Here is a 15,171-nt window from a genome sequence, read left to right on the forward strand (position 1 = left end):
CTGGCCCTAATACTCCTCCATACGAATACTTCTAAAAAGGTATGATAAACAAGTTTAAAATCAACAATCAATGGACACAGAACTTGTAACTGCATTGCCAAAGCTCCATACCGCTATTGTCAAAAAAGAAATTGTATATGTTCTTTCAGTTATTATTTCACACCTCTTCCAGACTTAAGGAGACATGTAAACAGTATTACAAACTGTCAAATAGAGCTCAAGCAATTAGTTAATCTATCAATTAGTCAACTTGGATATGGATTCATTGTTTCCAATTTTATATCAATATTTTAATTTTAAATAACCTGAAAACCTGTTTGACTCTGGGAAACTGAGCAGATGTTTTTATCTGTTTTATCAAGGACAGGATATCTGACATCTGATATCAGATTGAATAGATCTAATGAAAGAAAAATGATCAAAGTATAGTAAACATGAATATTGATTTGGTATAAAAACATTTCAAACAGTCTCCTGTATCATACAAAGGAAATACTTTTATTTTGTCAACACAAACCAAAATGAGAACACACAACTTAAACCGAAAACAAGAGAACATAAATTAACCTAAACAAAAAAAACCTAATCTCAACTAATAAAATAACTTAATGTGAACAAAAATGTAATCTGAACTCAAACTGGATTCAGACCAACTGTCAGTCACATCTGCTGCTCCCTGTGATTGGTAGAGAGACAGATAGCAGGAATCTGATTGGTAGTGTTAATCATAGATTGTACATATAAATTATGTAACCTTTCTGACAGTTTTAAATTAAGTTTCCAGTTCTGGTTTGTGTCCGTTTGTTGTTCAAGGGTTTCTTTATACTTCCATAGTTGAGGGACAGTCTGGATCAGTTTCTGTGTGATCTGGCTGTATCTGAAACACACTCTGGATCAGTTTCTGGATGCGGTCTAGGATGATCTGGTTGGAGCTGCAGCAATCTTCAGGTCCGTACGGGGGCGTGATGGTCAGGACCCCGGCCACCCTCAGCTCATCCCCCTCCTCCTCCACCGGGATCCGGTTCTTCTCCAGCCAGCTCCGGACGCCAGCTCTTCTCTTCCTCAGCTCCTCCGGGTCCAGCCTGCGGGTCTTCGCGGGGAGGAAGGAGCTCTGGAGGCGCTGTGTGGTCTCCTCATCGGCCTCCTGCAGCACCTCCACCTCCTCCACAGCATGGCCCATCACCACCTGCACAGAAGCACCCCCATCCTCCTTGAAGTCCACCAGGACCAGACTGGCGGACACCGGGTCCACGGTGAGCAGCCAGCCGCGGCGCTCCTCATCTTTTCCCGCCTTCACCTTCACCTGTTTGTTGACGTAACGCATCCACTGCAGCGGACCCAACAGAGGCCAGTCGCACTGCATCACTGCGGTCCACCTCACGAATCGATATACGGATATATTCCTCTAGTTTAGGGCTTTAAAATCCCCTCTTCTATCCACGCTTCTTCCTGTCAAACTACAGCTGCGCCCCGTCGCACACTTAACGACGCGTATGACGTCAGAGTATGAGGACACGGGACAGGAAGATAGGAAGGAAGAGGCGCAGAGGAATAAAAAAGAAACAAGATGGCATCGGGCTCAGATCACGGGCTGAAAAGAATAGTTTGGAAAAGTAAGTGCACCCCAACTGGAAGGTGGAATTGTGCTATATTTGAAACAGAGTAACCATTCGTTTTCAAAATTCAAAGGACTACTAAATATGTTCTGTATTTACTCACTGTTTCTTCCTTTGTGACTCTGAAACTTCATCCTGCTGTTTATCGCTACGGAAGTTCAACGTACAACTTGCATTTTTAATAACATCAGACTTCACTTGGGTTAACGCTTGGCTCATGTGTTTGTCATGCCTGACATCGACTCATATATCCCCCTTTTGGAGAGTGCAGTCGGTGTGAGGTCACTTTCTGTGGCTGAGCCCCACCTCAACTCAACAGGCTAACTAACGTCAACACAAGTAGCTGAAATACGTTTAGCTGAGCTTAACTTGGACATCCTAAACGTTAGTTTGTCAAACATTTCTTGTGTAGAAGAAGTATGTTTTAATTCCTGCAAAAAAACGTTTTTTGTTTCCTGCCGGGCAGCCATTGTGTGGAAATTAACCAAGGGAAACCATAACGTAACATTAATTTAGGCTGCTCACAATTACATTTAGCTAAACCGTATTCACTCCAATATAAAAAGGACCTAGCTACACATCTTTCCTCTTATTTTCAACATAACTGGTCATTTCCTGACATGGAACATTGAAATACATTTTTACAAATTGAGCCCACCTGCCACCATGGCAGATGTGTTTTCCTTCCTTTTCTTAATAAATATTATTTTAAAGTTTAAAAATAGTCACCGATTAAGGATGCATGATACATATGTCCCACATTTCTACAGTCAAGTACTACTGACTAAATGTTTATCATCATAACGTTTTCCACATAGATTTGGCAGGTACCACAGTTTTATCACAACAACTCATCTCTCTTGGAAAACGCCTAAACTCCAGTGTAACTCAAGTCTACCTCTGTTTCCAGTTGCAGCCTTGCAGGCATCTGTTCCATTATGTAAACCAGCATCAGTCTCTGCAGCCACTGAGTAGTGGTTGGTGGTTTACCATCCTTCAGTTTGCAGCTAGTACTTATCTTGCAAAAAGAAAAAAGTGCAGTACCTCTGATCTTTGCCAAGTATTTATTATTCAGGTACAGATCCCTAGCGATAACGGCAATGAATCTAAGAGGTTATTTTAATTATTTGGAAAACACAATCCCAAAAGATGAGTTTGTGGTTGGTTTTCGGTTTTCCTACACTTCCTCCAGAATTAAAATCTTTAACCAAAAATGATTGAGCAAAAACTAAAAATTAGAGACCAAATGAGGGTAATGTTTTGCAGTATAGTTGAGTTTTTTATTGTTTAATTTGAATTTTTGTAGTGTAGTTAAATGAACAGACATACACTTCAAATGTCTTAGATTTCACACTCTTTATTTTATTTCATACGCCAGAGAGTGTAATATGAATTTTCTTGTCAATCTGTACATTCAGTCATATTCTTTATGTTGTTTTTCATGTTCTTACAGAAATAAAAGACACAATTATTACAGACTGCAGGAATTCTGAAGTATGGAAGGTAGGACAAGCCTCCATGTACTCAATACAATATTAATCCTTAGAACTGTTACAACGTGTGTATTTTGTAAATTGTGTAACTTGCTGCTGTTAAATACCAACCACCTATGCAATATATATAGATGCCGTTAATAACTGTGTAATATATACCTGGCTGCTAAATCATAAGAACTGTTAAAGGATGTGTATTTCTTTTAATTATGTAACTTTTTTATTTTTTCTTATATTTTTTCTTATATCATAACTTAGTACTTTTTTTTAATGCATGTCACATATTTAACATATGTAACATTAAGCTGTCTGTGGCTCTTTTTCCTCCTGTAACTACACAAATTTCCCCTCCGTGGGACTAATAAAGGTATTCTGATTCTGATTAAGATTTGTATTGACTCCACTTAATTACTGTGACTGTACATTTAATTATAATTTCCAGCAACATTTAACATTGTGAGAAATAATTTGACCTACCACTATGAATCTTTGTTCCTCACAGATATTGATTCTGGACCCCTTCACCACCAAGCTGCTCTCATCATGCTGCAAAATGTCCGACCTGATGTCAGAGAAAATAACAAGTAGGTCTACTTAACAGTTAAACACTGATTTTCATATCATATCAGTTATAGACCAATCTAACTGCAGTTTCTACCTGGATGTCTGTAGCTACTCTGTTGAAATAAACATTGTGTTTCTTTAGTTGTGGAAGACCTGTTCAAGAGCAGAGAGCCTGTTCCAGAAATGAAGGCCATCTACTTCATTTCACCGACCGCTAAGGTTTGCCATCATAACCCTGCAACCCCTGATAACATTGCAATTCAAATCAAGTTTTCATTTTGGTATATTTTGTTAAATCTTAACATTTTATTTCATTTTATAGTGTGTTGATGCCTTCATTGCTGACTTCAAGACCAAACCTAAATATAAAGCCGCATATGTTTATTTCACCGATTGTAAGTAAACTGAATCACCTTTCACAATATACAATTGAAAAACCAGACACAATGTTTTGATTTGCTTTTTTTAAACAGATAACGTATATACTTCAAATGTTTTCCAACAGATTGTCCCGATGAGCTGTTCAACAACATGAAGCTGTACTGTGCAAAGTACATACGAGTGTGTAAGGAGATAAACATGTCCTTCATGCCACAGGAGGCCCAAGTGAGTCATTGCTGGGTGTATTCCTTAAGCTTTTTTTTTCGCAGTGCTCTATTTCCTCTTTAATAGACGGTAACTTGCTGACTGTAGAAAAACTGAGTTCGTTCAGTGTCATGTTGCTACTGAGATTGCCGTGTTTAGTGTGAACCCAGTGGATGTTGGCTGCTTTAAGATATTATGTAATTATTGCACAAACTGTTACGTCACTGGCTTGGGAAATGGTTTTGCAAAAAGGTCTTAACTTGTCCTCAATTGATTTATATTTTTACAAAGCAAATTAAAGTTGTGTTGAAACGGTCCCAATTCAGTCTAAACAATATTTAGTTTGAACTCTGGTGTGTTAAATGCTTTGCAGGTGTTCACATGTGATAATCCAGGGGCTTTCCAAAGCATCTACAGTCCCAACAGCCAGGACAAAAGGAACACACTGGAGACCATGGCAGACCAGCTCGTCTCGCTGTGTGCCACGCTGGACGAATACCCAGGAGTCCGATACAAGAAGTAAGCCAGAGAAGATTTGGTTTCTCAGCCTTGATAACACACCTCAGCCCCCGAGCCGACTGAGACCTTTTACGAGAAAAGCTGGAATCGAGTCATAGAATACGTTACGGAACTAAATAACATGGCAAACGTCACCTTAATTTGCCCTATTGTAGCACAAATTACAAACCAAATGTAAATCCAAACAGAAGCACTTAGTGTTTTTGAAACCACTTTATTATTCCAACTTTAAAACCAAACATATATGTAAATGCGATAGACAGACCAAAGAAAACAAGGGGAAAAAAAGGGTGACCCTGCATACATTGCTTTTAACTAGTATTCTCATTATTCATATTCGTATCAGTGCAACATTGGTGTGTACTAACCTATCTGTGATAACTCATGTTAATAAATGTATCATTTAACCAGAGACGCCAACATGGAGAACGCCAAGACCCTCGCAGAGCTGGTGGACAACAAACTGGCCAAACACTACGAGCTGGATGACGGCGGCAAGAAAAAGGTGATACCCCTTCTGATAAAAGAGTGAAGAGTGAAACACAATCCTAGCCTAGGGAGTGAATGTGAACCTGAAAATAAGGTATTATTTTTCACTGACTGCTTGGAAATAAAACTCCCTCCTTTGCCTTGAGCAGATTTGAAAATTGTTGCTCTTCATAATACATTTGAGGAGGGAAAAAGCAGTATAAAAGAAAGAGAAAAAGGGCCAAACGAGAGACAGCAACCAGTGTTTTAATAATACAAAAAATGCATTATTCTTTTAAAACTGTTTCTGTGTATTTCCCTCCTTCAAAAGGGAAAGACCCAGGCCCAGCTGCTGATAGTGGAGAGAGGTTTTGACCCCGTCAGCCCCATCCTGCATGAGCTGACCTACCAGGCCATGGCTTACGACCTCATTGATATCCAGGAAGACACCTACAAGTAATGAATCACACCTATATAATATGCTTAGTGCACTATGTCGGCATGCACATATGGCCGGCAAGTCATAAGCCAGGAGGGTTTCGTTTTTTGGTTGTTTGTCTGCATTTCCCATTGTTGTGAGCGCAATATCGCATGAGCACAAACATCCACTTGGATTCAAGGCTTAACTGATTTGGTTGTCAAAGGTCACAGCAACCTCACCAGTTGGCGCAATTTAAGACTCCATATGCTAATAACAAAAATGGAACCCAAATGTCTTATAGAATACATGATGAAGTGATGACATTTTGGACAGATATTGATGTAAACTGCATCTTGACTGGTTAGCGAAGGCATACATCCACTAGATGTTGTATTAGATCAAATATAGGCAATACATTTTTAGCTATAAACCTTATCTTTATATTTTTGTTGCTAGATACAAAGCTGAAGATGGCCCAGAGAAGGAGGCCCAGCTGAGTGAGGACGACCAGCTCTGGATTAAGCTGAGGCACAAGCACATCGCTGAAGTAGCAGAGTAAGTGTGCAAGATCTGAAGGATGAAGGTGTCTCCCTAACACTTCTTTAACCAGACCCTAACCTCATTTTATCTCCCAATAGACAAATCCCCAAGCTGGTAAAGGAAATAGCTGCTAGCAAGAAGAAGCCAGATGGAAAGGTACAGAGCTGAGATTTCTCCTGATTTATTGAGCTGTGTAGTTCATACTTAAAATGCATATCTTGAGCAAACATTGCATCCTTTGTTTTTTAGATCACAATTGCCAATTTGTCCCAGATGATGAAGAAGATGCCAGCCTTCCGTAAACAAATGACTGAGGTATGTGGTACCAGTATCAATTATCATGTGAGGTTGACATATTCATATAGGCCAATCAGAACAAAGGACATCATTTCTGGCTTCTATAAATATCTTTGTTTTCCATAAAAGGAAGTTCATCATCTCCAGTAACAATACTTACATTGAAATGTTCACATTTTTCTCAACTTTAGAAAAAGGTTCATCTGCATTTGGCCGAGGACTGCATGAAACATTACTCAAACCACGTGGAGAAGCTCTGCAAAGCTGAACAGGTCCGTCTGCCCCGTGATCTTCTGGATTAAATTGCATTTTTGGTGACACACATTTTCTTCTGGTATAATCCATTGAGAAAAACAGGTTTATGTTGTATACAACATTATTTAATTATTTGCTATTAAATGTTCTATGGGATAAAACATAAAAGTGAATGCAATGTAAGGCTTATTCATTTGAATGAACTTAATTCTCCCTATCAGTCATTTTGTGGCAAGTAAAAGTTTAGGTTAGTTTTGCAGCTCTGTTAAAATGAATTTAAAACATCTGGTAATGCGTGGGTCAAAGAGACTGGGCCTCCTAAGGAGAGACTTTGTGAATGTGTGTTAGTGTACTTCTCACTCTCCAGCCTGAATGGAACATCAAAAGGTAAAGGTTTGTCTCTGTGTAGGACCTTGCAGTGGGGTCAGACGTGGAGGGGTTGAAGGTGAAAGACGCCATGAGGACCCTGCTACCTGTGCTGCTCCACCCATACAACCCCCCCGACAAGATCAGAGCTGTGCTGCTCTACATCTTCAGCCTCAGCGGTAAGACACGTTGTCACAGCTCCATGAATGCTCCATGCTTCAGAGTTAACAACAGCAGACAATAAGAATCTGTCATGGTATAAACTGTTAGGCTGTTATCCCCAAAACACATTCTCAGTTGAGTACTAATCCTACGTTTATATGGACTATGCATTCAATGATTTAATAAAAAATAAAAAAAGGAATAATGAAACCATTAAAACGTAAAGCCTTTCCTTGTGTATCAAAACTTTCGTCGTTGATTATTTGACCAAAAGGATGCAGCCCTTATAACCTATAATCAGTTTTTTTATTTGTATTTACTTGGTGTGTGTGTAAACAGGAACAACGACCGAGAACTTAAACAAACTCATCCAGCATGTAAAGATCGAGGACCAACAAGAGTTCATCTTGAACTGGAAAGCACTGGGAGTCCCCATCATCACCTCGGTATGTACAGAGGAGGAAAACAAAACTGCTTTTGATGGCAGTTGATTGTAGACGAGTTCTTTAAAACCTTCCGCAATGATACATAATGCTGGTTGTTCACTCTGAGTTTCTTTTGTTTGTGACATCTTCTTGAATCCTGCTTAATCTCTTCTTGTGCTTTTCTTTCTAGCCTAGTTTCTTCTCCCGTAAACCAACCAGACGCGATCGTTCCCAGGAGGACTCTTACAACCTTTCCAGATGGACTCCTGTCATAAAAGATGTGATGGAGGTCAGTGAGATTATATTGACATGTTACAATACCATTATTATGCAAGGATGAATTACGAAGCATAAATCCAGGAGATGTGGGTGCAGCTAGGAAGCAATTATAGGAAAGAAAAAACTCCCGGTGTTACCGTAAGTTACGTCTTACACATTTCTACATCTAGGTCGATCTAAGCCCTTCCCCAGTCCCCGCCCCCACTGAAAGGAATTTTCAAAAAAATAAATGATGAAAAGACACGTGAAAGCAAGAGAGTTATCAGTATCAGGTAATCTGATAGGAATTGCAACACAAACATGATCGATTGTGTTTTTCTTTATGGCTACATCGATTTCTAAAAGACATCATTACCAGCATCTAATAAAGCACTTTGAATTGCCTTGTGTTGAAAGGTGCTATATAAATAAACTTGCCTTGACGTAACACATCCACTGCAGCGGACCCAACAGAGGCCAGTCGCACAACTTCTGAGTTGATCCTTTTCCAGCAACATGCCTCTGTACCAATCCTCTTTCCCATAATGGAAAATGTTTTGTGTTAAACAGAGGTTTGATGTCACTGTCAGCTGTCTGCCTTCTTTAAGATTCATGCTCACAGGAGTTCACTTTTTTTTTAATGGGTCTCTTGTAATATCTGCTATTGAGTCGAATTCTGAGAACTAGATGGGGAACTGAGAGGCACCGTTTCCTGTTTCCCCTTTGCTCATGATATAAGGTTGTTATTCAGAAATCTAATAACATTTCAGTTCTGTAATTTCACAGAACTGATTTCCACATGTTGATATTGAGTAAAGCCTGATAAAGGAAACTTAAACTCTAAAAGAAAGTTGAGATTGTCAATTTATGAGCAATATACGTGGTTGGGAGAGCTCATTGTTCCATTGTTGGCAGATAGGCTTTGAATCTATAATTTTATGGTTAAACTGTTTTATTTGATAAAGAATAGCAATAACTCCGTCTCACCTGTAACACAATCTGTTCTTTTATGTCTTCTCCTCATTTTGACTTCCTTTTCCTTGCCGTTATTACGTGAAAAGCCATTTCTGAGCAATCTCACCACAAGAGCACCTGGTTTCCTGTAAACTCTGAACAGTTTCCCCTCACAGCACAAAACAAACATGTTGTGGATGATGATACCTAGTTGGTCACAGAGGGGCCAGAAATCGTTGAAAGCTGTCTCACAGACTATACGTTTTCACATCATTCTAAAAAAACACACATTGGGTTCCAAATGTGAACAGAAGGTAGCACTACCACCTGAAACCAAAGCCCCTTTGTGAAACCTGAGAAAAAGTGGTCGCTTGTTGGTCAGGGAAAGTATTTGCTAAACTTTAATCAATATGATTCTAACCTTCTTAAACATTAGTAGGGTGACAACTGAGTAGTTAAAGTCAAAAACTGATTGTAGCCTTCTATGAATGCCTTAATATTGCTTAGGGGTTCTAGATGAACTGCATATGAATGAAACTAGTGTGGGGGAAACTTCTGAAGCAAACTTCTGAAGCAATTGGAGTCAGGACTCAGAGAGACACGAAGAGAGCTGGAGCTTTGATGGCCAACACTGGCGGTTTATTTGGAGCTTCGGCCGGAGAATTCACACGACATGTCACGGACCACGGTTTGCCCACACGGTTGAGATGCCACAATCAATTCTGAAGAACCCTCCTGTAGCTCGAGGTTTTAACTAGTTCAGAGTGTAATAATCAACATTCTTCAATAGATAGACTAAACAGCTGAGGACACTGAATCACATTTGTTGTCGCTTATGGCTCGGGAAGGATGTGTTCCAGGTGTCCCACAACAACAATAACTATCTCTGACGGAGAGTTGCCCGGTCATAAACTGGCAACATCAACAATATGCTAGGGCAGCCCCTCCTTATGGGAGATAGCGGCTGCTTAAGGTTGGTCAGCTGCGTCAGAGGGCGAAGGAGGACATGCAGGGCAAATGATTCCCCAACAACTAGGATACCTTGTATACGCACAAGCAAGAGGCGATACTCAAATATATGTTATGGCTGGCCCCAAAGGGTTTGTTTTTGGTCTTTGCTTTTAAATATGACCGCTTGATTAAAATCCTATTACCTTCAGGATGCCGTGGAGAACAAACTGGACACCAAAGAGTGGCCGCACCTGTCTGAGAGTCCTGCTGCCTGGAATGGCTCCGGGGCCGTCAGGTACAGTTGTTATTTACATTTTATTTTGTATCATGCTTAACCTGCGTCAATTGTTTCTTGAAATACATATAAATGCTAGAGGAGATGCTTCTGCTCTTGAATTTTTTGGACCAATGATCTAATTAACCAACTTAATATCAAAAGCCAAGCAAACCCTTTTCTTCGTTTGAATATGTTTATTTTTGCAATACTGGCAGCTTCTCAAAAGGGACACACAGTCACAATTTGATTTTACACACAAATGAGAGGATGAATTAGCGCCCTCTAGTGAGGATTTGTATTACTACGCCGCTTCTGCTCTTGATATGGGGTTTTTATTTTGAAGTTTTCCTGCCACCAAGTTTACTAAAATGACTTATCTGGCTCTGTTGTTTTCTGGAATCTTCATATACATATGTCTTCCTTGCCGTAAGGTTGATTTTGCTGTGTTAGTTCCACCTTTCACATGGACGTTTTGTCAAAGTATTTCACTGTCCCCCTCTGCCCCACAGCGCCCGTCAGAAGCACAAAACCAGCTCTCAGGATGAACGCCGGACCGGGTCGCGCCTCATCGTGTTTGTTGTGGGAGGGATGAGCTACTCTGAAATGCGCTGTGCCTACGAGGTGACCCAGACGGTAAAATCCTGCGAGGTCATCATAGGTGAGAAGTAAAACAAGATTACATAGATCAAATGAACTACTTTTCTGGACAGACTATGCAAGGACCATTTCTTTAGTGCTGAATATATCCAAATGATGCCTTTGTTGTGTTGTCTCCATTCAACTAAATATATAGATGGGTTTACAGTATAAACACCAACTAACTTGGACGCTAGAGGCCACTGTCTGTTTTTATTTCCAGCTGTTTGACACCACTTAGTGGAGCTAATAAGAACTGTAAAATGTGTACACTTAAATTGGGACGTTACAGTTATTTTTACTTTGTTTTCAGGGTCTTCTCACATTTTGACCCCAACCGGTCTCCTGAATGACATCAAGGCTCTGAGCAAAGCCCCGAGCAAAGCCCCCATGGAAACCTTAACAATAGAGGAAAGGAGCAACGCCTGAGAGGTTTCCCCTAACTCCAAAACGTCCCCCTGCCTCCCTAAATCTCACATTACTCAGCACAGTGCACTCAACTCAACTTCCTGTGTGGAAAACTGAAGGGAATTTGCCTTATACTTATTCGTATTCTTATGTTTTAATACTCTTTTCAACCCTGGTGCACATTTATATTAGGCATGAGGGCAAATTATTTTTTTAATTTGTTATTTGATTAGATCAATCGTATTCAAATGGAATTTCCCTAATCCTACTATAAACATTTAAGTAATTATGTGTCATCTGCCTTTTTGTGTTCTGGTTATGCTACATGTTGAAAGACCTCTGAGGAACTTTCAGAGACAGAATTGAGATGGTAAGTAGCACAAAGCTAATGTATATACTGTATGTACGCAATGAGTCCTGACTTTTTCAGTCACACGTTATGTAATTTTGAAGAGTGTTTTTAACATAGAGTATTTACGTTTTTCTTTAATTGAACAACTGACTAATAAATGGATGAAGTGGTTCAAAAATGGTCTGAGTCCTGATCATATTTACAGTTCATTTTGTAGTGTTTGTTGATTAGGATGCAGCAATAAAAATCGTTACGGGAAATTGCATTAAACAATACTAAGAGAAATTACTTGATTAACTAATTAAACCTAATTTTAGATAATGAAACTAGATAATTTACTTCACTTAATTTTAAAAGAAAAAGCAACCATGTTGTTGTATTACATTAGGGTGGTCCTTAAAATTGAAAGTCGGAAAGTCTAAGCTCCAACCCCCAGAATTTCCTCAATCTGACAACATTTACCCCTCCCTCAACCTTGAAGTTTAGCCTCAGTGTGGCAGCCCAGGTCGATGAGGGAGGGGTAAATGTTGTCAGATTGAGGAAAAGATTCACCAGGAGAGTTTTCTTGACTAATAGAATTAATTCTGGAGGTTGGAGCTTAGACTTTCCGACTTTCAATTTTAAGGACCACCCTACGCGAGGCTAAACTTCAAGGTTGATGAGGGAGGGGTAAATGTTGTTGGAATTTGAATAACATTCACCAGGAGAGTTTTCTTGACTATCATAACGAATTCCGGTGGTTGGAGCTTAAAATAAATGAATTCGAAAATGTACATGGCACTAAGGACAACCCTAGTATTACATATGCTAAAAATATGTTTGCATAAGGTGAAGAATTGTAAGCTGGCAAACATCTCTACAGCAGTAAGTTAATATGCATAACTAATAATTACTATCCTAAAAAGAAAGTGGAATGCAGATTTGTGTTAAATGGTACAGTGGGACTTCAATCAGTCGACCAAAAAACTGCTTAATTTTTTGTTTGAATTTATGGATTTTATTTATTGCAGAATGATTACATATTATATAAATATAGCAATCATTGAGGTTGTGCCTCAGTAATATGTTGTATTCAGTAAAGCAGTTCTGTACTGTAATCTACTAACTATACATATAGGAGAAAACTGACCTGTTATATGACCTATCTTGGCTAGTTTCATATTCCTATACTAACGAACTGTGAGCATGAGGATCATCGCAACAATTGTTATCAATTTATCACGAGGAAAAGATCAATTTTTCCCAAACAACATTCAGGTAATTTCAATATTTAATACTTCACTAATGCATGTTCATAGCTTTCTTTGAACTTGAAAAATACATATCTGAGGATGGGCATATTAGAAGATTTAAAACATAATATGATCTTAAAACAGCTCTTATAATCAGGGGTGCACATAACTGGTACGCAGGTACGCATGCGCGGCACAAATCTGAATTGCGTAACGTCACTTGTGTCACTACGCGCCTTTGCGTACCTCAAAACATCAAAACAAAACACATATTTCGTCTACACGTGTTTCTTGTCAACACTCAATGGAGTAAACTACTAGGCATGTCAAAAAACCCAAAGACATTAAGCAGCTACGTTGCCGTTTCGCTCCCTGCAAAAAATCTTTCTATGACTGATTGAACTGGAGCTGGGTGAGCCGCGCAGGACATAACCGACGGACCTGTGAAGCTTTCCAGGAGGCAGAGGGTGTTTCTCAATCGCGAGTACGCTTGCTTGGTAGCACATGTCTGCCGAGCATCTTGCTTCAGAAGCGAGTCAAGAATACTTCCTGGCATTCGGAAAACGAAGTGTGGAACACGCTAGCAAGTGTGCAGGTGTGCGTCATATGAGAGGCCCCGCCTTACATCTTCCGCCACAGATTTGGGGAAATTGGTCCGTGCGCAAAGCATTGTGGGGATTTTAAGACCGCGAAGTCTACTCATGTGCAGACTCGATATTTCTCCAAACGGAGTACGCCGGGCTCGGTAGATTTCCAAGTATACTAGAGATTGGAACAGTACTTCGGCGGCACTCGATGACGTAGTATGCTTGAAATAGTGGCTCTGAAGCAGCTTTACTCGCGATTGAGAAACACCCAGAGGCTTAGATCACTGGACGACAGAGTTGGTCGCCGTGTGCACAGACAGGGTTAACGTCGGTATAAACAACAGAATTGTGCCAAAAGTCCGCCAACTGGCTGCGGTGGGAGACTCCCCTGTGCACATTCTGTGCCCCGCGCACACACTGGAGAACTGCGCAAAATCATCTGATCACAACGTTCACGCTCTGTGGTCAAGCTGCTGCAGTTTTATTTACACCAAAGTGGAGTGAAACACACAGCTGCAAACTTACTCAGGGTGTTATGGAAGAGTTTGAAATCAGACAGAGGTGGAAGAAGTACTCAGATCTTGTGTAGGAATACTCTGTTACAGTAAAAGTCCTGCATTCAAAATGTTACTCAAGTAAAATTAGAAAAGTATTATCAAAATATAGTGAAAGTAGAGACAGTAAAAGTAGTCATTGTGCAGATTGGTCCATTTCAGAATAATATATATGATATGTTTTATAATGATTGATCATGAAAGTGTTCTCAAAGCTGGTAAAGGAGCAGCTAGTTTGAATGACTTTGTATACTGCAGGGTAGCTTGTGAATTTACTCCAGGTGGAACTAAAGTCTGATTTAACACTTGATTAGATTTCACATCATTCATCCACATCTGTAAAGTAACTAAAGGTATTAAATACATGTAGTGGAGTAAAAGTAGAAGTACAAAGTAGCATAAAATAGAAATACTCAAGTCAACTACAAGTATCTCAAAATTGTACTTGAGTAAATAAGTGTGCTTTGTTACTTCCCACATTTGAAATCAGATATGACTTCAAGTCATGTGATCATTTCTTAGTATTTGATCCTTCAACTTGGCCTCAGGAAATGCAAGGACTTCACAGTTTTGGCAACAAGTTTTGGAGAAAGCAAATCGGAGGCTTAAAAAGAGACAGGGAGGTGCATCTTCATCATCTTCATCATCTAGCATGCAAGAAGTGTAAATTGAGGACAGTGAAGGAGACACTGAGGAGGACCACGCTTCGTGTGGGGTGAGTACCAAACGCTGTCTCTTGGTACTCATCTGAGTAACTCACTAAAAAAGTTATGTGCACCCCTGCTTATAATGATACATTTGACTGATGTACGGAGCAGCATGGGCAGGCTGAGACCAACTTTCGCAGTGTCAGTTACAGGAAAAAGTGTCGGGTGACATTTAAACACACTCACAGGGTGGTCCTGCTTCATTGACCCTATATAGAGGGACACTTACCCTTGACAATGATCCATGCTCTCTAACAATGACCTACTTTCATTTGTCACAACTATTTATATTTAATTATCCTATTCTGCCATCAGTCTTGACTCTTGGGTGCTTCCCTTTTTCTTCCAGGGATCTTCAAATAGTCCCAATTTGCACGTTTAAATTGGGACTACCCCAACCAAAATCTTTTAATCTGTGAGTTTGTAATGTGTAAAAAGTCAGCAAAACTGCTACTGTAATCTCAAAACCTGTTATGTTTAAGAAGGAAACAATTCTAACTTAATCTAGTAAATTGAGAAGAATTAAAATAATAAAGGTGAGATC

At 39.7% G+C, this 15,171-nt stretch overlaps 2 protein-coding genes across 2 annotated transcripts; one reads left to right on the top strand and one right to left on the bottom strand.

The window, feature by feature from the left end:
- Nucleotides 1-321: 321 nt before the first annotated feature.
- Nucleotides 322-1,505, bottom strand: gemin6 (gem (nuclear organelle) associated protein 6). Its single transcript, XM_034146393.1, has one exon. It carries the CDS (start codon nucleotides 1,361-1,363, stop codon nucleotides 821-823), a length of 543 nt encoding a protein of 180 aa, XP_034002284.1. The 5' UTR covers nucleotides 1,364-1,505; the 3' UTR covers nucleotides 322-820.
- stxbp3 (syntaxin binding protein 3) lies at nucleotides 1,471-11,727 on the top strand. The gene is made up of 19 exons (XM_034146392.1): nucleotides 1,471-1,613; nucleotides 3,070-3,119; nucleotides 3,612-3,693; nucleotides 3,816-3,892; nucleotides 3,996-4,068; nucleotides 4,179-4,279; nucleotides 4,632-4,777; nucleotides 5,189-5,282; nucleotides 5,577-5,701; nucleotides 6,123-6,221; nucleotides 6,305-6,362; nucleotides 6,456-6,521; nucleotides 6,695-6,775; nucleotides 7,168-7,303; nucleotides 7,626-7,732; nucleotides 7,902-8,000; nucleotides 10,084-10,169; nucleotides 10,661-10,809; nucleotides 11,101-11,727. The coding sequence occupies exons 1-19, from the start codon at nucleotides 1,568-1,570 to the stop codon at nucleotides 11,214-11,216; spliced, it is 1,791 nt and encodes a 596-aa protein (XP_034002283.1). The 5' UTR covers nucleotides 1,471-1,567; the 3' UTR covers nucleotides 11,217-11,727.
- Nucleotides 11,728-15,171: the final 3,444 nt, after the last annotated feature.

The sequence above is a fragment of the Trematomus bernacchii genome, unplaced genomic scaffold (assembly GCF_902827165.1).
Source record: "Trematomus bernacchii unplaced genomic scaffold, fTreBer1.1, whole genome shotgun sequence".
Taxonomy (NCBI): Eukaryota; Metazoa; Chordata; class Actinopteri; order Perciformes; family Nototheniidae; genus Trematomus; species Trematomus bernacchii.